The sequence below is a fragment of the Dreissena polymorpha genome, chromosome 9 (assembly GCF_020536995.1).
Source record: "Dreissena polymorpha isolate Duluth1 chromosome 9, UMN_Dpol_1.0, whole genome shotgun sequence".
NCBI lineage: Eukaryota > Metazoa > Mollusca > Bivalvia > Myida > Dreissenidae > Dreissena > Dreissena polymorpha.
The window spans coordinates 42,399,432-42,422,659 of record NC_068363.1 but is presented as its reverse complement, the minus strand read 5'-3'; the positions used below and the strand labels follow the sequence as shown (position 1 = coordinate 42,422,659).

General features: G+C 33.7%; 1 protein-coding gene across 1 annotated transcript in view; it reads left to right on the top strand.

The window, feature by feature from the left end:
- LOC127844639 (CBY1-interacting BAR domain-containing protein 1-B-like) overlaps positions 1 to 23,228 on the top strand; it is a 34,403-nt gene that overhangs the window by 1,577 nt on the left and 9,598 nt on the right. Inside the window, exons 2-3 of the mRNA XM_052375043.1 lie at positions 12,879 to 12,994; positions 18,130 to 18,254. Coding sequence (XP_052231003.1) covers positions 12,879 to 12,994; positions 18,130 to 18,254 — 241 coding nt within the window. The remainder of the gene's footprint in view (positions 1 to 12,878; positions 12,995 to 18,129; positions 18,255 to 23,228) is intronic.

Below are 23,228 nucleotides of genomic sequence, written 5' to 3'. Positions count from 1 at the left end.
CCACTTATCTTGGCGTTGAAGTAAGCTCAACTTTAAACTGGTCACCTCACATAAATAAAATTAGTAGTAAAGCAAGCCAGAGCTTAGGATTCTTAAAACGAAACATTCATTCTTCTAAAATGGAAACTTAGGCAGCGGCATATAATAGCATTGTTAGACCATCCTTGGAATATTGCTCTAGTGTGTGGGACCCTTACCATCAGAAAGATATTGATAAAATTGAAAATGTTCAGCGTCAAGCTGCCAGATTTGTAACGAATAATTACAGCAAGACACCGGGCACGGTCACAAATATAATTAAGGATTTTAATTGGAATACCTTGCAATCAAGAAGACAACAAGCTAGACTCATTTTGTTCTATAAAATAGTATATAATCATGTTGATGTCAATCCCCTTCACTATCTCACTCCTTACATTAGACACTCGCGCCATCACCATCACATGGCATACCAAATACCACCAAGTACAGCTGATTACCACAAATTTTCTTTCTTTCCAAGAACAGTTGTACAATGGAACACACTTCCATCTTATGTAGTCAGCGCTGATACGATCCCTGGATTTAAATCAGTGCTGTCTACATCAGTGTTCCTTCCTTGGATCACATGATTCTGCTTTTATCCTGTTTTTAACTCGACTAATATTCTCACCACATGCACAGTTGTATATGTATATATTTAAGTCTTAAGGGCTTAAGGTGTTAGGTTTTGCACCTTTTTTTATCACTGTTGATAGGATTTTCCTGAGTGGATTGAGTAACTCGGGAAACCTATCAATCTATTTCTTTTTAACCCCCCACGCATGGCCATAATGTATCAGTATTGAACATAGCCATTATTATAAAAGAAGAAGAAGAAAGAAATGTGTTAGTTTTTGCACTGAAATACACAGGCAGCGGGATATTTTGAATTTGAAAGTATGTAAACATTGACTATTGGAGATCTTGTGTCTAATCAACCAATAGTGCTACAGAGACCATCTCTGGAACCTCTGTAACAGTAAGATAGATTAAATCGTCCATTTAAAACCTTGGTTTTGGCTTTGATTGCGTTTTTTTGTTTTGAGCATTTATCCACACAAAAAACACGCAAATTGATGTTCATGATGTGAATAGGTATTGTGTTTGTTACCATGTAGAAGGTGGATTAGCTTGGTTGAATTGGATTTTTAAGACAAACTTAAGACTTAAGGTTTTGACTTGGACTTTGGTTTTATAAGGAAGAACTCTTAGCTGTATGTATGTACTCATAAAAGCTCAGAGAATTCAAGAAGAACTACCAATTATTAATGAAAGGATTTTAAAATGCACATGTTAAACATATAATAAATTATAAAGTACAATTCCCTTATATTGAGGGTATCCTGATTTTGATCATTTTGTTTACATTAAGAATGCGGCTGTCGTGATGACATTATACGCAACCGATCCAAGTATTTTGTCTCACTAAGATTACTACGCTTGAAAACAAACTGAAGAAAAAAAAACAAGAGAATAATTGCATTTCAAAATCTTACTTCAACTAAAATAATCCAAGTTTATACCTTCAATTCAATGATTTGGTAATCTTCATTAAATTCCAATTAAATTGCAAAGTAAGGCAGATGACTTTCTCTAGCATAAGAAATGTGCACGCACACTGCAAAAATAGGTGAAATAAAGATATACACATGCTCAGTATGGGACATATATTGCTTGGTTATACTAATGCTGAAATGTATTTGAATAAATTGTGAACCTTTTCTATTCTTGAGCATTTAAATGTGTCTGTGTTGCTCAAAAGGAGAAAGACCAATAATACAGAAAATTGTAAAATTGTATTTAAAAGTTGTAAAAAAGTTAAATTTCTGTTTCAGTTAGTATATATATGTTTAGTGAATCAAATTTTTGAAGTTTTGTTGTCCTATTCATTTACTATTGCCTTTTGCAATCGAGCGCTTTCCCTTTTTAGACGTGATGTCTCAATTCCATGTAAACTAGGCGTGTAGGGGATGTTATTGCAGGTGTGTATGGAACTATCGGCTTTGCGTTGAAATACACGCTGTAAATAAACAATTTTTACATTGATTTAACAGAATTAAATAAATCTTTGAAGGTAAATCATTTATTGCTGTATTGTTGGCATAAATATAGAAATTGTTTTACTTGTTTCCTGAACCGCTAGATATACAGTAATCGGAGGATTTGTGGTTCAATGTGCAATCTTGGCGGGCCCAGGGTTCCTGCTGCCATTCACAAATGCTGCCAATTTTAAAATATTTAGAAAAGTGGCGATTAGAAAAGTGGCGATAAAATATTTCAATTTGTGAAAACATGTGGCAATCTGTAGTGAAATAAGGTTTCTTCCAACAGCCTTGCTGTTGGCCTATCTCTTTATGTAATCAATTGAGAGTGTATGACTACCACTTTGGAGGTTGCCCTCTACAAGTAAAAACAATCACCATCATAATCATTGAAAGATAAGAAAACATTTTTTTGTATTTATGTTTCATCATTATTAAAATGCAGCCTGTTGCAATCGACTGCCCATTTCAGCCTCTAGTATAGAAATTGATTCAGTACTACCGGTAATGAGGCTTATCAGTTTTTACATACAGTTAAGGCATTAAATATATTAATTAAACTCCCTTATATACATCAATAACACAACATGTACACTTAAGTGTGTTTTTTATATTTGTTTATGTTTCCCTCAAACATTCAAATGTGTGTTGTTTCTGATTAAAGATCATGGGCTTGATATAATGAGGTGTATAAAACAAGTGAAGAGTTGATCAAACGCTGATCAGTTACCACTTCTCTTTTACATTTTTTTCAATAAATTTTTTGTTATGTGGATTTGGAAATATATATATGTTTTCTTATACAAAAGCAGTATGTATGTTTTCGATATAGAAGAGTTAATATGCATGTTTTGGCAAATGACTCAATGACAACAAAACATGGCAGTACATGTATATGAGCGCTGAACTTATTTATTAGAGTTTGTGGCTAATATTGAAGTTGCTGTGTATAATATTTATTGTATCATGACCACAAATTTCAACTGATCATTCAAGAATTGTATCACATTGAAGACTTTGATTTAAGAAGGGTTACAATATGGCTAATTTTTAAGTGGCAAAATTAAGGGGTGTTGCTGCAGTTTTGATGATTTTTTTCCATCTAATAACTTTTGCTCAAAATTTTTATTCAAGTACTACATACAAATACTAAATGAAAAATGCAATAAAAACATAGGGTCACCGGCTTTGTTTGGATTTTATTCACCATTACATAATATGTACTTTTTCATTAAAACTGAAAAATCTCTAATTGCATAATGATTAATAACCTATGAAATTGGAAACATGTAGAGATTATATAAGCTAATATATATCATATATCATTTAAGTAAACCACAAACAACCAAAAAAATGGAGAACACAAGTTAACTTTTAAGAAATTTAATTTTTATAATTTTTATGTCACCCAAAAATCGTCATTTTTTTACTATTTTTACCACAAAAATGAAATTTAAAAAAGTTCTATCTAATAACTTCTTGCGAAACTTCTCAAATATGTTCATCTATGTATTGTTATCATGAAACAAAAATAAAAAAAGTGGGTCACCGCACTTTTAACAGAGATTTTTTGTTTTAATTATCCCTACCGTCTAGACGTCAAATTTCATTAAAAAACAGCAATAAGACAAAACCCAAGTACCGGTACATAGATTGTCAGAAATATGCATAAACATAAGAAATTGTTTACAATCTTAACTGGGATCACAACAGCTTACCAAAAGAAATTAATAAAAAACAATATTTAATCACAAACATAATACCATACAGTATCAAACTCTGCCTTATAATCATTAATAACTTACATGTTCACAGATTTCGGCATGTTTTGAAGTTTGTGTTTAAATGCTTAAAATTGATAAATGTAAACAACAGGACTAAAGAGCTCCAGTATAAAACAAGTATGAAATTAAAGAAAGAAAAAAAAGTTAAAAAAAAAGTTAACCCCGCCTGGAATCGAACCACTGACAATTGTATTATGAACCAACTCGGTCATTTCTGATGATACTGATAACAAAAATATTGAGTCGTGATAATAGCATCATCGGTGTTGCTATAAATATATCCTCGGTTAAATAAACTGCCGCAACACCCCTCAATATTCAAATAGGGAAAATGGGTTGGCTTTCCCCAGGATTACAGCAAGACCAAACGATGCAATCCAGCTTTAATAAATACATGTATCTTTATACTATCAGAAAGAACCTACATTCAAATAACCAATTGCCCATTGCTAGAAAAATATTTGTCAACTCAGAATTATCACCCTCCTATGGACAAAAATAGATAATAAATTATCAACAATAAAAGTGTTCATGTTTTTATAAGCTTTTATTTTGCTTTATTCATAAAGTCTAGTTTTCTTTAGCTCCCCGTCACCAAATAGTCAGAACTATACTTCCACCAAAATCTGTGTGTGTGTTATGCTCTGGTAAGCATGCGACATGTCGCTATTTCCACCACGGGTATTCAATTAAAACTGCACACATTATTACATATTGAGGGGTCACTGATAGAATTCCATAACTCTCAAGCGCAATTAAGAAGAATTATTCCCCTTTTTCTACTTGGAAAATTCAGTTTAAAGTGTGTATGCAACAACTCCATGTCTATGTCTGACATGTCGACATAGCATGGGGTTGCAGTTGGTGCCACTTGGGTTAAGATCAGTTTCACTACAGCTTAAAGGAGCCTTTTCACGTTTTTGTAAATTGACAAAATAAAAAAAGTTGTTTCAGATTCGCAAATTTTAGTTTAAGTTATGATATTTGTGTGGAAATAGTAATACTGAGCATTTACCATGCTCTAAAATATTAATTATATGCATCTTTGACGATCTTAAAACCTGAAAATTATAAAGCGTTGCAGCGCGAAACTATTTAATAATTTGGAAAGTTTTTTGTTGTCGTTATATTTTGTGAAACTTCGAGGATTGCTTATATAAACTAAAAAATACATATCTTCATAACATGAGCACAGATGGCCCAGTGGTCTAAGCGGAATATATTTTAACTCCATGACCCCAGGGGTCATTGGTTAGAGCCAAGTTGAGGATTACTTTTTTAGCTCACCTGAGCACAACATGCTCATGGTGAGCTTTTGTGATCGCCTTTTGTCCGTCGTCTGTCGTGCGTTGTCCGTTGTGCAACGTCAACATTTGCCTTGTTCACTCTCTAGAGGCCATATTTATTGTCCAATCTTCATGAAATTTGGTCAGAAGATTGGTTTTAATGATATCTTGGATGAGTTTGAAAATGGTTACGTTTGCTTGAAAATCATGGCTGCCAAGGGGAGGGGCATTTTTCCTTATATGGCTATAGTAAAATCTTGTTAACACTCTAGAGGCCACATTTATTGTCTGATCTTCGTGAAACTTGGTCAGAAGATTCATCCCAATAATATCTTGGACGAGTTCGAAAATAATGCCGGTTGGTTGAAAAACATGGCCGCCAGTGGGCGGGGCATTTTTCCTTATATGGCTTTAGTAAAACCTTGTTAACACTCTAGAGGCCACATTTATTTCAAGATCTTCGTGAAATTTAGTCAGAAGATTGGTTTTATTGTATCTTGGATGAGTTCGAAAATGGTTACGTTTGCTTGAAAAACATGGCTGCCAAGGGGCGGGGCATTTTTCCTTATATGGCTATATACATGTATGGCGATAGTAAAATCTTGTTAACACTCTAGAGGCCACATTTATTGTCTGATCTTCATGAAACTTGGTCAGAAGATTCATCTTAACTCATTCCATACTACAGCCTTATCTCTAGGCAGCCCCTATCACTACTAGCCTTATCTACCCCTAGCTAATCAGGACCCTCATCAGCTCTGAATGCCTGACAGATTATCTGATTATTGTTACTTTTAGTGGTGTGAAATGGTATATAGTGTTTTTAAGTATTGTTACTTTGTTGACGGTTTATGTGACAGATGTTTTATTATTATATTTCCAATTTAGAAATGAATGCAGTAATATATGAAAATTTCGAAATCTTGCATAACTTATCAAATAAAAAAACATTGAATTATATCCAAATAATTTATCCAATACCATTATTATCTATGTATACACTTTTTACAAATAGAAACTGTTATAATGAATAAAAACAATCTTTTAAAATTATTTTAAAATAAAACAAAATTAATAATTAAATGACATATCAACAATAATAAGACATTGCTAATAATAAAAACAAACATCAATAAGCACAGTTATGTTTCAATTGCAAGTAATTTTATGAAAAAAAAAGAAGAGAACATCTTAATATGCTTATATTAAAACTTAATTAAAATGTAGAATAAAATAAAATACAAAAATAGAATACAAATAACTATACAAAAAACAACATGAGTTACCATGACTTAATTTATTTATTTTTATCTTTTTTTGCACAGGGTTTTGACCAGAAATGATAAAACAAAATCATTTTCCAAATTAAGAAAGTATTTGTTACAAGAATTTTCTTAGGTTGAAAAACTTACTGCAAATAAATAGCTGTTTCTTTAAATGCCAATATGAACAGACGTATTTTTAAGTCATTAGGCATTCAGAGCTACATCTAAGTTGTCGTATATTTACGACGCTAGGAATTCACACTGTAGATTATTGGACGCATATATACGACGCTAGGAACTCCACTGTAGATTATTTGGACGCATATATACGACACTAGGGCTGAATGGGTTAATAATATCTTGGACGAGCTCGAAAATGTTGCCGGTTGTTGGAAAAACATGGCCGCCAGGGGGCGGGGCATTTTTCCTTATATGGCTATAGTAAAACCTTGGTAACACTAGAGGCCACATTTATCGTCCAATCTTGATGAAATATGGTCAGAAGATTTGTCTTAATGATATCTTGGATGAGTTCGAAAATGGTTACGTTTGCTTGAATAACATGGCCGCCAAGGGGCGGGGCATTTTTCCTTATATGGCTATATAAGGCTATAGTAAAATCTTGTTAACACTATAGAGGCCACATTTATAGTCCGATCTTCATGAAACTCGGTCAGAAGATTCATTCCAATAATATCTTGGAAGAGTTCAAAAATGATGCTGGTTGGTTGAAAAACATGGCCACCACAGGGGCGGGGCTATTTTCCTTATATGGCTATAGTAAAACCTTGTTAACACTCTAGAGGTCACATTTATTTTCCAATCATCATGAAACTTGGTCAGAAATTTTGTCCCAATGATATCTTGGATAAGTTCGAAAATGGTTTTGGTTGCTTTAAAAACATGGCCACCAGGGGCGGGGCATTTTTCCTTATATGGCTGTATATGGCTATACTAAAACCTTGTTAACACTCTAGAGGCCACATTTATTGTCCAATCTTCATGAACTTTGGTCAGAAGATTGGTCTCAATGATATCTGGAATGAGTCTGAAAATAATTATGTTTGCTTGAAATAATGGCTTCCAAGGGGCGGGGCATTTTTCCTTATATGGCTATAGTAAAATCTTGTTAACACTCTAGAGGCCACATTTACTGTCCGATCTTCATGAAACTTGGTCAGAAGATTCATCCCGATAATATCTTGCATGAGTTCAAAAATGATGCCGGTTGGTTGAAAAACATGGCTGCCAGGGGGCGGGGCATTTTTCCTTATATGGCTATAGTAAAACCTTGTTAACACTTTAGAGGCCACATTTATTTTCTGATCTTCGTGAAACTTGGTCACAAGATTTGTCCCAATAATATCTTGTTATCTCTGGTGAGCGACTTTGGGCCTTTCAGGCCCTCTTGTTTTTTATGTATTCTTGTTTGTTTACTGTAGATTTTTAGGTCCAATGTTTTAATTTATAATAGAAAGCATTTTATGACAAACTTCAGTACATGCCAAAATCTGTGAAAAAGCCCCTTTAAAATATATAAAATATTTGCGTTTAAGAACTTCTGTAAGCGTAAAGTATTTGCTGAAATTTTGGGAGTAGATTAATTCCATGCTGATATAGCGATGGCTTGCTTTTGAGCTAGCGGGGTTAAGGTCACTGTTACTAGAAATATAAAAAGAGTTTCTGCTTAACATCTATCGAGTTTAAATGGATGGATTGTGCTTAAAAAAAATAAAAAAATAGGTAGTGTACATAGACATAGGCTGGGATTACATTGGGTCCAGTTGGGCAAAGGTCATTTTACATTGTACCAAAAAAAAAAAAAACATACGCTAAATAACTTGAAAGAGGTATTGTGCTGTAATTTTCCATATAGGTAGCGTATACATAGTGGTTGCTTAAAAATAATTTAAATTCAGCTGAATAATATGGTAAAGAAATATCATGTATTAGGTGAATGTCAGAATAGTATGCAATCAAAGCGGAAGAAAACTCTAGCCTGCTGTCTCGGCTAATGTTTTTAATGTATAAGGTAAAGCAGTAAAGCCCATATAAAATGGAATGAACTGCAAAAAAAGCTTTCTTTCAAGGTGCAAGTATAATTAAGTGAATCAAATATGATTCAAGTGCAATTTAAGTGAGTTTGTAGACTTATAAGTGAACTTTGTTATGGGAAATACCTATATACTATTGAATATGAAGTGGAATGTTTTGTAAACAGTGGGGATAGAAGTTTGACCTCAACTTCACCCCCAACAGAAATTGTGCCAGTAAACGGACAGTCATCAATATTCCGGTCATTGTAAGTTCTTGCACCATTGTGTAGAAAGCCTAATTGTGTGGTTGTCTTTGTAACACTGGACATGAGTTGTGTAACACAACTGTCTCTTTTGACTTTTTTCTGTGTGGCTGTTGTGTTTTTGTTTGGTGTTCTCCTTACAAACCTTCAGACCTGTTCTTTTATATTTTGTTAGAATATGGTAATTGGTCTTTTTGTTCTTCTTCAACAAATACAATTAAGGCAGTAAGTGCTCACTTCCAGAAATAAATAATGCAAGCCTAAATGAAATTGTACAATTCTAGCTTTGTTTTATAATCATTTTTTATCAGTTTATTATTATTTAATCCAGTTAAAAGCAATGAACTTTAAGTTAAACTGTTTTCATAGCTTTATGTGAATTTTGGAAATCATGTTATAAAAATGACCCTCAATGTATTTGAATGCAAGCCCGAGTATGTTCGTCTTGAAAACATGTCAACCGTGATTTTTTCTAACATGTCTAGTTAGTCAAACTAATTTCAGTGAAAATATAAAACTAATTTAATTTGTTGTGTGTGATTTAATGCCCCAACTATAGGAGGGGCTGGTATATATTCCGCTGTCCAACCTTTGGGTTGCACATAACTCAAAAATTATTTCTGCTAGAGAGATGAAATAAATATTTAATATTATATTAAATTAAATCTGAAATAAATATTAACAAATATTAACCAGCATATGATCTTGAGCACCTTCTAACGTTGGTTTAAATATTTTTGTCAAATACTGAAGTTATCGATATTTTTATGTCCCCCACTACATATTGTTTTTGCCCTGTCTGTCTGTTGGTCTGTTTGCGCCAACTTTAACATTTTGCAATAACTTTTGCTATATTGAAGATAGCAACTTCATATTTGGCATGCATATGTATCTCATGAAGCTGCACATTTTGAGTGGTGTAAGGTCAAGGTCATCCTTCAAGGTCAGAGGTCAAATATATGTGGCCAAAATCGCTCATTTTATGAATACTTTTGCAATATTAAAGATAGCAACTTGATATTTGGCATGCATGTGTATCTCATGGAGCTGCACATTTTGAGTGGTGAAAGGTCAAGGTCATCCTTCAAGGTCAGAGGTCAAATATATGTGGCCCAAATCGCTTATTTTATAAATACTTTTGCAATATTGAAGATAGCAACTTGATATTTGGCATGCATGTGCATCTCATGGAGCTGCACATTTTGAGTGGTGAAAGGTCAAGGTCATCCTTCAAGGTCAGAGGTCAAATATATGTGGCCCAAATCGCTTATTTTATTAATTCTTTTGCAATATTGAAGATAGCAATTTGATATTTGGCATGCATGTGTATCTCTTGGAGCTGCACATTTTGAATGGTGAAAGGTCAAGTTCAAGGTCATCCTTGTCAAGGTCATCCTTCAAGGTCAAACATCATACAGGGGGACATTGTGTTTCACAAACGCATCTTGTTTAGCAAAATGTTTTTAATTTGTGTCATGCGTAAGCCAAGAAGTTGTGATGCTCAAGGGCTGAAACTTTACAAACATGTTTACCAGAATGAGAACTTTGCCCACCTTCATATTTTGGTTTGATGTTTTCTTCACAATGTTTGCCTCTATTTTAGCAAAGCATTAGTGTACTTGTGTCATATAGTATTTCTGTAACAGGGATGAAACTTTACAAACATATTACTGGTAAAGCACCTCCATTCTTTGGTTTATGTTTTTCTGAAATAAGTGGAGTTTACAGACAAATTGGAATTTGGGGGCATCTGTGCTGTACGGTCCCATTTCTAGTTTAATTAAAGTGATATAGATTTTTTATATTTTCACTGGAACATAATGATATGCAAAAAAAAAAAAATACAAAGAAAATTAGTGTTTTTTATCAAGTTTTTTTTAGCTCATGGTGACCTTTTGTGATCACCTTTTCTCTGTCATTTGTTGTCTGTTGTCAACATTTGCCTTGTTTGAGGCTTTATTATTTACCAAGCCTCTTGAAAATTGATCAGAACAATTTACATTTTATTTTGTATATATGATATCTCAGTTGAGTTCTATAATGTGGGTTCGAAACTAGATCAGGACGGTAACTTGAAATGCCTTAAAACACTATGGAAGTCAGATTTTTTTCCCAATCAGCATAAAACTTGCAAAAGAGATTATTTCGATTCATTTTTATTCATGTCTAGCTCCAGTAGTTTTTAGCTCGACTATTATATATGAAATATATATAGTGGAGCTATCCTACTCACCCCAGCGTCGGCGTTTCCGTTCCCGTTCCTGTTAGCGTGCAAATGTTAAAGTTTGCGTACTACCCCAAATATTTCCTATGTCCTTTGACAAATTGCTTTTATATTTTGCATACTTCTTTACCAACATGACCCCAATCTATAAAGAAGAGCAGACAACTGTATCAAGCATTTTGACAGAATTATGGCCCCTTTAATACTTAAAATATGCATATTATTGATAAATCTATGTTAAAGTTTGTGTACCACCTCAAATATTTCCTATGTTCTTTGACAAATTGCTTTCATATTTTGCATACTTCTTTACCAACATGATCCCAATCTATAAACAAGAGCAGAGAACTGTATCAAGCATTTTGACATTATTATGGCCCCTTTTATACTTAGATAATTGAACATTTTGCTTAAATTGCCATAACTTCTTTATTTATGATCACATTTGATTCATACTTTGACAAAACAACACTTACCTGACATACCACCCAAACCATCCCCCATGCCCCACCCCAGAATCCCCCCCTCCCAAAAAAAAAAGTATATATATCTTTTATTCCTTATTTTTGAAAGATCATCTATTAAATGACCACACACCCACATTATACACCCCCCCCCACCTCCATGATGGCTTACGTTATACTGTCAAGCACTCGAATAGTCGAGCGCGCTGTCCTCTGACAGCTCTTGTTAAAGATTACCGTAAGAGTTTGGTAAAGTTTATCTTGTGTTACTGTATTGAAACATTTTAAACAAGCAAGAACTTTTATTTTTTACCCAATCATCATGCAACATGCTAAAACTTTTTTTTTATAATATCTTAAATGAGAGTTCAAACATTTACCTATAAAAAAATATTGCTGCCATGAAGTGATGCAGTTTTCCTGGTATGACATGGTAGTATGTGAACAAGACTTTTATTTAAGGATTTTAAAATGATAAAAGGACCAGAGCCTTTCTTTTTTATCTTATTTTTAACTTGGCTGTTTTAGGAGAAAACCCGAGGTATTGTCATAGCCAGCTCGTTGTTGTCGTGTCGTGTCGTCCGAGTCGTGCTAAAACCTAAATATTTTGTGAAGGTTTTGAACATTAGCTCTAAAATCAAAGTGCTTCCATCTACAACATTGAAACTTGGTATGTAGCTGCACCTTGATGAGTTCTACACGCCACACCCATTTTTGGGTCATTAGGTCAAAGGTCAAGGCCACTGTGACCTCTAAAAAAAATCTGACAAGCTTTCAATTATTCACAACTGCACCCGCAGCCAAGCACCCATTATGCCGTGCTCTTGTTTAACTTGGGCAGACCGCAGAACATTTTTATATTTGCACTGCCCATGTAAAATTTGTTTCATAAGCTCGGTCAGAAGTCAAATTTATTACACAAACATCACAAAAGTAGTTACAATCAATAAATTGTCTTTGGTTCTATGTGAGCGTACAAGGGTGGTTGGCACTCTTGTTCAAATGTATAGTTTTACAGATTAAACATCATCATAAGTTTTTACCTAGAATTCTTACTTAGAAATAGAGGTTAGCCAGTACTCACATTTTAACATTTCCAATTGCTGTTATCTCACATTCCAATTAGTTGTAGAAAGTAACAGCTATTGGTATTTTGTGGTTCTTTGTTATTACTTAGGACAAGGACATAAATAAAGTAAATTCATGTTAAATTGTTTGATTTGTTATTATTTATCAGATACATTGAGGCATTTTATTTCGTTTTTTAATGTCAACGGGAAAAAAACACATTATTAAAGCTGTACGTTTTCTAGTACTTATATGATTTATAATAGTCAGCCCTCATAATAATTTATATATTATTATTTAGCAGGTAAATGTTGATCAGCCAGTTTGCATGTGTTATTTGAATCTTTCATCGACTTATTGTGAAAATGATTACCAATGATAGCACCATCTATACTCACTTTGACTACAAATTGTGCAACTTTCAGTGAGAACCAGTCCAAGTTTATCCAGGAAAGGATCACTTCAGTAGAGAAGAATTTTGGCCAGCTATGTGAGACGTTCTCATCCTACACAAGAAAAACAGCTCGACTCAGAGACAAAGGTAATATTCTACATTTATTAAGGCAAACACATCTTTCAAAGCTTGTTTTCATGTTCATCTCTCAAACTTAAGAATGATTTTATATAGGCTTTAACTTTTTTCTTCCTTAACTTGCATTATCCATGCATTAAATAAGTCATTTCCCTTTGTTATATTTAAGGACAGAAATATAAAATCCGTTTTCATTAACATTTTTTCACCGTAGGTTTCCACGTATAGCGCGCTCCCGTGTAAAGCGCAGGCTGTTTTTTTAATGCAAAAATGGAGACAAAATATTTAAAGACAATAAAACCACCAAATCGGACCGAAAATGGCCGCCATTTTTCTATTGCACAATCCAATAATCCGGGGCATTGGAAAGCTTAATAAAGCATTCAAAATAGGAAGCGTCATTATGATTAGGAGCATGGGTTGCATAGCACTATACTTTTTTTACAATTTTGTAATTTTCCAGCAAAAGATTAAAAGTCCACGTGCATTTCGTGAAAACGTGAGAAAATAAGAATTAGTGTTCATCGTGTGATTTTTCCTCAGGGAAAGCATGGGCATTACCGGTTAATTTGAATGTGGCCTGGGAGACAGGGATACAGTTGTTGAGGTACACCACTGTTGAACGTTCAATATTTGTACACCCAAAATGCAATTGCACATCTTCACGTTCTCATGCATATCTTCACGATCTCAAGTGTCAATTAGTTTCTCAAATATCAATAAGCGTCTTAACAAGTCGTGGCACATATTACTCAATAACATCTGCCAATTACGAAGTGCAAAATGACCCCCTTTCACACCTACTGTTACCCGCAAAAAAGACCTCGTTCGCACCTACCCTTGCCTGCAATCCGGAATGTCGACAACAATCCCCATTGGAATTCATCAATAAAGAAGTGTAAAAACACAAACAAAGAAATGTCCGCAAGTTTATTCAAACAAATTTATTTTTGACCAAAACTTCTTCTACCGCATTCATATCTACCAGTAGCGACTTCTTGTTGTTTCGACAATGGCTCAGTCTGTACGATTATAGGGTGGTAGTTTTCTGGAAAAAAACATGGCGGCCATTTTGATTATTTACGATTACCGGTATACAACATATTTTTTACCAATTTAGCAGCCAGGATAGCGTTGTATCAATGTATAGCGCGCACCAGCTTTTTAATTTGAATTTTGGAGGTAAAACACTGCGCGCTATACGTGGAAACCTACAGTATATGTTAAAGTCAGTTATGTGATTTTGATCAACTGATCAGATACTCAATTTTAAATACCAAAACAAATAAGGTAAGCTTAAAAAATTAAGGTCAGTAAGACAGGGGCAAAGAGCAGTATTCTCAAGACATTAATTGGTTTTTATATAGAGCATCTCTTTCAAAACAAAACTTAATGCTATACAATGTGGTCACGAACATGTGAAGGCTGATCAAATTAATCATAACAGTGATAAGAAACTCTGGGGTTAGATATCTGCATTCAGCAACAAAACACTTCAAGGGCTATTGTCAATTTGATTCACTGTAGAGGAAAATCTCTTGCTTCATTTCATTATGGCACATTTGAGATATTTAAGTAAGTAAAAATAAGGAAAAGTATGATGTATTTAAAGCATTTTCGACAGAGCATTCTTTTATTGTTTATTGTAAATATGCCATATTACACATACTATTGTAGGAATATAGTCAAAGTAAGGAAATCAAAGGTGTACTTTCAGCGTTCTAGATTAGCTGCGTATCAGCGTAATATACGCATTAGAAATATCAAGATAATTTATCATTTCCGTGCGTACATTCAGGGCTTTTTTTCCTTCTTTGGGACCCGCCGAAAATCGGCCCTTTCCCTTCGTAAATTTTCCTCCAGACTTCATTTTTTTCCCCTAAAAAAAAAATTTTTTTTTTTTTTTTTTTTTAGCTTTAAATACATAAGTTTACCTGATCCAGTGTGGAAACTATAACATATTGCATAATTGAATTATCTGTTGCCGTGAATTTGTTTTAAAAACAGCAAAATATGTTGAATTGATTATTTAAGACTCCTTATTTCCCCCAAAATCCGGCATTTCGCGTGATTTTTTCCCCCAAAATCCAGCATTTCGCGCGAATTTTTTTCCCCTCATAAAGGCCAGGCCCTTTCCCCAAAATCAGATAAAAACCCCTGACATTTAAGCAAGCCAATGTGGACTAACGCAAATGCTGTAAATTCTCTGTGTACAACGTAAACAAAAAATATAAACAGCTGATTGTCTTTCGCCAATATATGAGACTGGCTATCGTAATAATTAGAGCTTATTTGTGCGCTGGTAATTTCATAAATAGTTAGCCAGTCGGTATGTATATTCTGTATCATCTAAACGCATGGTAAATTTAGTATTGATTTTTATAACAGACAAGCGCTTACCGGTATGAGTTTATTTACATGAAGAGGTCAGCATGGCTTCTTCGAAGCATAAACAAATTACTTCTCAAAGTAAAATTGATTCTTTTTATTCGGCAAAAGTTGTATCGAGTCAGGGCTCCCGCTGCCGTTTGGCAATGGCGAAAATTTAGCAAATTCGGCGAATAAAATAATCGTTTGGCGAAAACATTCGGGGAATGATTTTTTTCCTCACAAATGCCGCCCCGATAGTAAACTCTTTCAGCTGTAGACTGTGCTTCAATACATCGCCGTGTTATTGACCCGATTAATTGATACGCAGTCTGAATTAACACCTGTCAGAACCGGATATCGAGACAAAGGAAAATGACTGGTGTGAAAACAAAACAATGGTGTAACCGTTGATCTTATCGGCTTAAATAAACAATTACATCTGATTAAAGATTGCTGCCAATTTCAATAAATTTGAGTAAAAGCTGCTATCGAATTACAGGGCTCTCAGCAACACTTAATTATGCGCATTTGTATGCATAAATTTGAAAATGGACGCATGTTCCAAACCAATCGAGAGTCCCTGGTACGCACGTTTTTTTGCAATAAAAATGTATAAAAATATCGTAAATTGCGTCATATCAAGCAGCTGAAAAGTACCGAAATTGTCTGCCATTCAAATCAGGACTGGTTTTCAATTTGGTTTCATTGTCAGCATAAACATTTAAACAAAAAGCGAAATCCGGTCTGCACCATAGTAAGCGACCACGCGTTTATTAAAGAGAAAAGCGAAATTCATTTTGCCATATTTTTCAAGTAAATCCATAAACAAACAATACCTGTAAAGCAGCATCACATTTAAATTCCAGCAAACACAACTTATTTCCTCACACCCGATAAAAATAAATACAAATGAAGTCAAATCTCCGATAGTTTTCACACATTGCATCCTCTATGGAGCTAATGTATTAATGCTGTATCTTACAGTACTGCATGCTGCCGGTAAGGTACTATTGATCAATGCCTTTTGGCCATAATTGCCACCTGCTGAGGTGTTACAAGTTTACAGTTTTAACTCCTAGAAAACGGCCCCAACATCCAGTGATTTTTTTTGCTTTAATTTGTTACAGCCTGTGCCATTTGAATTGGGAAAATTAGCGCGATAAACCGTGAAATTGAGAAAAATAGCGCGATAAACCATGAAATTGGGAAAAATTAAGCATTATAAATAGGATTATAAGTAACAGAAGTGATATTGTTTTTAAGTGCATGTTCAGGGAGTTTTCTAGAAAAGGAGTCTGGTCAAATTGGGATTTTTTTTAATCAATAAAAGTGGCAAGTTTGGGAATGATTTATGGACAAAAATGACTAAATTCAAGTTATATATTTTGTAAGATGTTTAAAAATTAAAGTTGAGACCTAGATTTAAGAAATCATAATTAAGTTATGAGACTTCTTTCTAAAAAAAAAAAAAAAAATTTTTTTTAAGTTGGGCTTTTTTTGGGAAATTTATTTTGGTCAGATTTTTGGGAAAAAACGTGTATTTTTGCGATTGGGAAGCAGCCGAAAATCGGCTGTAAATTTGAGCAAAAAAAATCACTGACATCAAAGACCTTTGATGTCTACAGTCTACCGCCAGCATTGACAGCTTGCAGTTTTTTAGGGATTGGTTTAATTGACGTCATTTTGAAACACTGTTGTGATTGTAAAAGACATGTGTATTTAAATGGTTTGTTGTTTCTACATGAATTTGAGTATAGGGTAATTATAATGTTTTATTTAGAAGACAAAATTAATATTAAATATTAAATGAATTAATACCAAAATATCCCCCCACCCCTAATTTTTTTTTTAATTGTGGGGTAGATGAGTCGTGTATCTAAATATAATTTATATCAAGCACTTTCATGCACACTTGAAAACTGTAAAAGGGTTGTTTATTGTGTTGTTTTCTTTATACTTGATTGTTGATTAATAAAAAATAAAGAGAATTGAATCAGCTGGATTCATAATGCACATCTTGTATTCAGCAATTTAAAAGGGTAAAAAATTATGCAACTAATTACAAGGCATTTGATAAAAAATGTGTTATGTTAATTGTATCATGACCACTGATTAAAACTATTATGTATGTACATCTATAAATGGTTTGTTGTAAACTGTGTTTATTTTTGTTATGCACAAATGATGATTATAGTAATAAACATATTAAAGCTTCGTTTTGTAGTTTCTTCTTTTACACTACTGTAGCCTATACTTACAACAGGCGGTTCCGAATGCTTTGCTAAAACTTTGGCTACAGTTTCTAAAATTTGCCTACAAAAAATCCATTTGGCTAAAATGTTGGCTACAGAAATTTTTAGGCCAGGGGGAGCCCTGCGAGTAAAAACATTGTACTGCCAATACTGAATGATTTGATTTCCTATGTTTTTAAATCAAAAAGGACACATTTAAACGCTAATAAAACAACTGTTGAAAGTTGGCAAAACAGTTTTCCGTGGCTCACGGTGGTGGACGATAAGGACGAAGTTCGTCTTAAATGTAAAATCTGCCAATAATTCAAGGCTACTATGAAGGAACCCACATAGTTTATGGTTTATTGTGTTTAACATGATTAAAGTAGTGTGTCTGTACCCCGGCTACATTCTTGTTTTACTTTTAGCAAATTACCCTTCAAGCAAGGCAAAATTTTACCATTTACCCTCATGCTTTGAAAAGTGGGGGTATTTACCCCCATGGGTCAAAAATTATCTATAACGCTGACTTTTTCATTGTAGGTGACCAGATTACTAAAGATTTAATGACCTACATTGAAGGAGAGACCTTGAATCCTTCGTCCAATAAATATTTCACAGAATTTGCACAGAATCTTTCTGCCATACAAGATTACAGGAACGCACAGGTTAGACATAACAACAATATATGTGGACATTGATGTAAAAATAATAACAAAATAAGCATTTTTATCTAATGGTTGCCATCTGACATCATGTCTTTAACAGAAACATTGTTATGCTCGCTATCTCATGAATAGATGCTAAAGCATGAATAATGTCACTGATTTCAATATTGGCTAGAAGCTATAGCATGAATAATGTCACTGATTTCAATGTTGGCTAGAAGCTATAGCATGAATAATTACACTGATTTCAATGTTGGCTAGAAGCTATAGCATGAATAATGTCACTGATTTCAATGTTGGCTAGAAGCTATAGCATGAATAATGTCACTGATTTCAATGTTGGCTAGAGCTATTGCATTAATAATGTCACTGATTTCAATGTTGGCTAGAAGCTATAGCATTAATAATGTCACTGATTTCAATGTTGGCTAGAGGCTATAGCATGAATAATGCCACTGATTTCAATGTTGGCTAGAAGCTATAGCATGAATAATGTCACTGATTTCAATATTGGCTTGAAGCTATAGCATGGATAATGTCACTGATTTCAATGTTGGCTAGACACTATAGCATGAATAATGTCACTGATTTCAATGTTAGCTAGAAGCTATAGCATGAATAATGTCACTGATTTCAATATTGGCTTGAAGCTATAGCATGAATAATGTCACTGATTTCAATGTTGGCTAGAAGCTATAGCATTAATAATTTCACTGATTTCAAATGGCATCACACACTATCTCACGAATAGAAGCTATAGCATGCATAATGTCACTGATTTCAATGTTGGCTAGAAGCTATAGCATGAATAATTTTACTGATTTCAATATTTACTAGAAGCTATAGCATAAATTATGTCATTGATTTCAATGTTGACTAGAAGCTATAGCATGAATAATGTCACTGATATCAATGGTATCACACACTTTCTCACGAATAGAAGCTATATAATGAATTATGCCACTGATTTCAATGGCATCACACACTTTCTCATGAATCGAAGCTAAAGCATGAATATTTTCACTGATTTCAATGTTAGCCAGAAGCTATATAATGAATTATGTCACTGATTTCAATGGCATCACACACTATCTCATGAATAGAAGCTATAGCATGAATTATGTCACTGATTTCAATGGCATCACACACTATCTCATGAATAGAAGCTATATGATGAATAATGTCACTGATTTCAATGGCATCATACACTATCTCATGAAAAGAATCTATAGGATGAATAATGTCACTGATTTCAATGTTGGCTAGGAGCTAGAGCATGATTTCTATGTTGGCTAGAAGCTACAGAATGAATAATTTCACTGATTTCAATGTTGGCTAGAAGCTTTAGCATGAATAATGTCACTGATTTCAATATTAGCTAGAAGCTATAGCTTGAATAATGTCACTGATTTCAATAGTGGCTAGAAGCTATAGCATTAATAATGTCACTGATTTCATTTTGCCTTGTGAACACTCTAGAAGGCACATTTCTTGTCCGATCTTCATGAAACTTGGTCAGAACATTTGTCCCAATGATACCGAGTTCGAAACTGGGTCATGCTGGGTCAAAAACTAGGTCACTAGTTCAAACAAAAGAAAAACCTTGTGAACACTGTTGAAGTCACATTTGATGCCCAATCTTCATGTAACTTTGTCAAAATGTTTGTCTTAATGATATGTTGGTTGAGTTCAAAAATTGTTCCGGTCCCTTGAAAAACATGGCTGCCAGAGGGCGAAGCAGTATTCCTTATATGGCTATAGAGAAACCTTGTGAACACTCTAGAAGTCAAAATTTTTGCCCAATCATCATGAAACTTGGTCAAAACATTGGTTTTATTGATATCTCTGAGGAGTTCGAAGATCTGTGAAAAAACATGGCTGCCAGGGGGGCGGGGCAGTTTTCTCAATATGTATATAGTGAAAATATGTGAACACTCTAGAAGTCACATTTTTGGTCCAATCTTCATGACATTTGGTCAGAACATTTGTTTCCTGGATACGAAGGTTGAGTTCGAAAATGGTTCGGATCAGTAAAAAAACATGGCCGCGGGGGGGGGGGGGGGGGGGGGTCTTTTTCCTTATATTTATAAAGTAAAAAAGCTTGTGAACACTCTAGAAGTCATATTTTTTGCCTAATCATCATGAAATTTGGTCAAAACATTGGTTATGTGGATATCTCGTGAGTTTGAATACAGTCGTGAACATTTGAAAAACATGGCCGCCAGGTGGTGGAGCAGTGTTCTCTATATTTATATAGTGAAAACATGTGAACAGTCTATAAAACACTTTTTTTGCCCAAGCTTTATGAAATTTGGTCAGAACATTTGTTTCCTTGATATGACGGTTGAGTTCAAAAATGGTTTGGATCGGTAAAAAAACATGGCCGCCAGGGGGTGGGGGTTCTTTTTCCTTATATTTGTATAGTAAAAAAAGCCTGTGAACACGCTAGAAGTCACATTCTTTTGTCCAATCATCATGAAACTTGGTCAAAACATTGGTTTTATGGATAACTTGTTATGATATCTAGGCCGAGTTCCTTTATGGTTGCGGTCTGTTGAAAACCATGGCTTTAAATGGCTTTATAGTGTAACCTTGTTTACACTCTACTATGAAATTACCAATGTACAAGTTGAATGAAATTTATGCATATTATGATATTCATGATCTCCATGCAGTCATGTGAATATTAATTCTGCCGATAAGATATACAGTTAAATTGCCAAAAAAAATTTTATTTATTTTTGTTCCTTTCTGAAGAGGATTATTATGTTTATGATTGGTTGGGGATGAAGTGCAACAAACATATTTTTGCCATCTGAAAACCCATTATTAAATAATCTAAAAATTTTAAGGACCGTAATTACTCTATGTTTATGGACACTTAAATTTTATTTTTTTTTGTGCCCGAAAACTTGGGATACGAAAAATATTCACAAAGTACAGGTGTGCGACAACTTAGAGTTAAAAATTGAAGTGTCCGAAAATAGTGTCAATTGTATCAACAACTACCGGTAATAGCACGCCGTATAGTATAGATTACAGTTACATAAAATATTATGTTTGCACTGCATTTTAAATAATTTTAAATGCATAATTTATTTGACAATAAAAAAGCAAACTATGAATTCTTTGTTTGTTCATTTCCGATAGTTGTTGTCTAACACCTTCCATTGTTCGTAAAATTTGCAATAGAGTGCATCACACTTTGAAGCGTTTAGCATTTGTCACAGTTATTTTACTGAAAAGGGGTAGTACCATTGTGGTAGATAATTGAACTGTTAATTGGCACTACCCGTGGTTATTGTCATAAAGCTTATGCTATCAGGCGAAACCATTGTTTAATACTGGTTTACAAGGTTATTTATCCAATAATGCAAATGTAATGGTCCGTTGACCTCAGGCATGCACCTGCCATGTTTTATGATGTTAATCTGGTTGTAAAACCCCATGATTGAAATGTCATTAGATAACAGGACCGAAATTTGGTAAACTAGCGCTTTAAAATATACTGTCCGAAAAGTTAGAGACATTAGTTATGGACGAAAACTCGTGTGTCCGAAAATTAAGAGTCACGAAAAATAATTATTTTTGCTAAAAAAGGGGTGTCCGAAAACTAAGAGTGTCCAAAAACTTAGAGTAATTACGGTAGTAATATTGATTTCACAGAAAATTACTTAGGGGAGCAACAACTGTATATAACAGTTTAGAGTCAGGCCCCAAATTCCTGTGCTGGCCACTTTTCACACATTTTGTTGCATGTAATTTAATGACCGCAGACCAGTGAAATAACCATTAGCCACAGCAGGTACCTCATTATCTCTGACAGTTGCTTGATGCCTAACCCCTTGTTTACGACCCTTTGCAGTGAACAGCATGGAACAGCAATTGCTATACAGTGGTATCAATATAGAGATAAACACATAAATACATCTGTCTGGCATTTATTTTCGTATAAAAATCAGCATGCTGACAGCATAAAAAGAACAGATTACAATATTGAAGCAAGCTCTTGAAATAGCAAAATTATGTACTTAAATATTTCCAAGAAAGGTTTATGCAATATATATAAACTTAATGGGCGTGATATTTCATATTTCTTAGCTTTAAGTACAGTGATGCCTGATTGAACTTACTCAATATGGCTATTATTTAACTTATAACTATCACAAAGTCCCAGTGTATATTATGAATATCAAGAAGAAAAAGTAAAGATATGTACGTAAAAATATCCTTTACAGCTTAGGCAACAACTGTTGTCTAAATTCAATTATATTGATCAATAAAAAATAGATTGAAATATTCTCCAATTTTACTGTTGAACATTTATTGACAAAAAACTATCGTGTCTACATGTACACATATCATTTCACAGATATACTTTGTTCAAGAATTAAAGAGATAGAGAAAATGTACTTAAAACCAACTATTTGCGATACTTATGATATTAAATGCAGCTTGTATTTGAGAATAAATTTCACAATTAAAATGCATTTTAGTTTTGCATTGGTTGTAAATAAAGAGTAGAAGCGTAGATGCATTGTTTACAAACAGCACTTACAAATGTGAATAATTAACAAAAATTAACTCTTAAATGAAGTATGAAATTGCATTTTAAATCATAAATACAGATTGATATACAAAAGTCATGTAGGCCTACATGGATGATATGTGAAATACAGTATTACATGTGTATGTGAAAGTCAGAAATACCATTATTCTAATTAATTTTATATACAGGCATCATGTATGATATGTGAAATGCAGTATTACTTGAAAATCAGAATATCATTGTTCTAAATAACTTTGAATGCAAAAACAGTGAAAAGGTATTTTAATAATAGAGCACACTAAGTCTGTACTACTGCCTGTCTGCTCAGCACTCGTTCTCTTTAAGATTTACACTAAATAATCAAACTATAAAGCACAAGTTAAGTATGTACGCCCGTCTGTATGAAGTACTTTTATTATTTTTAA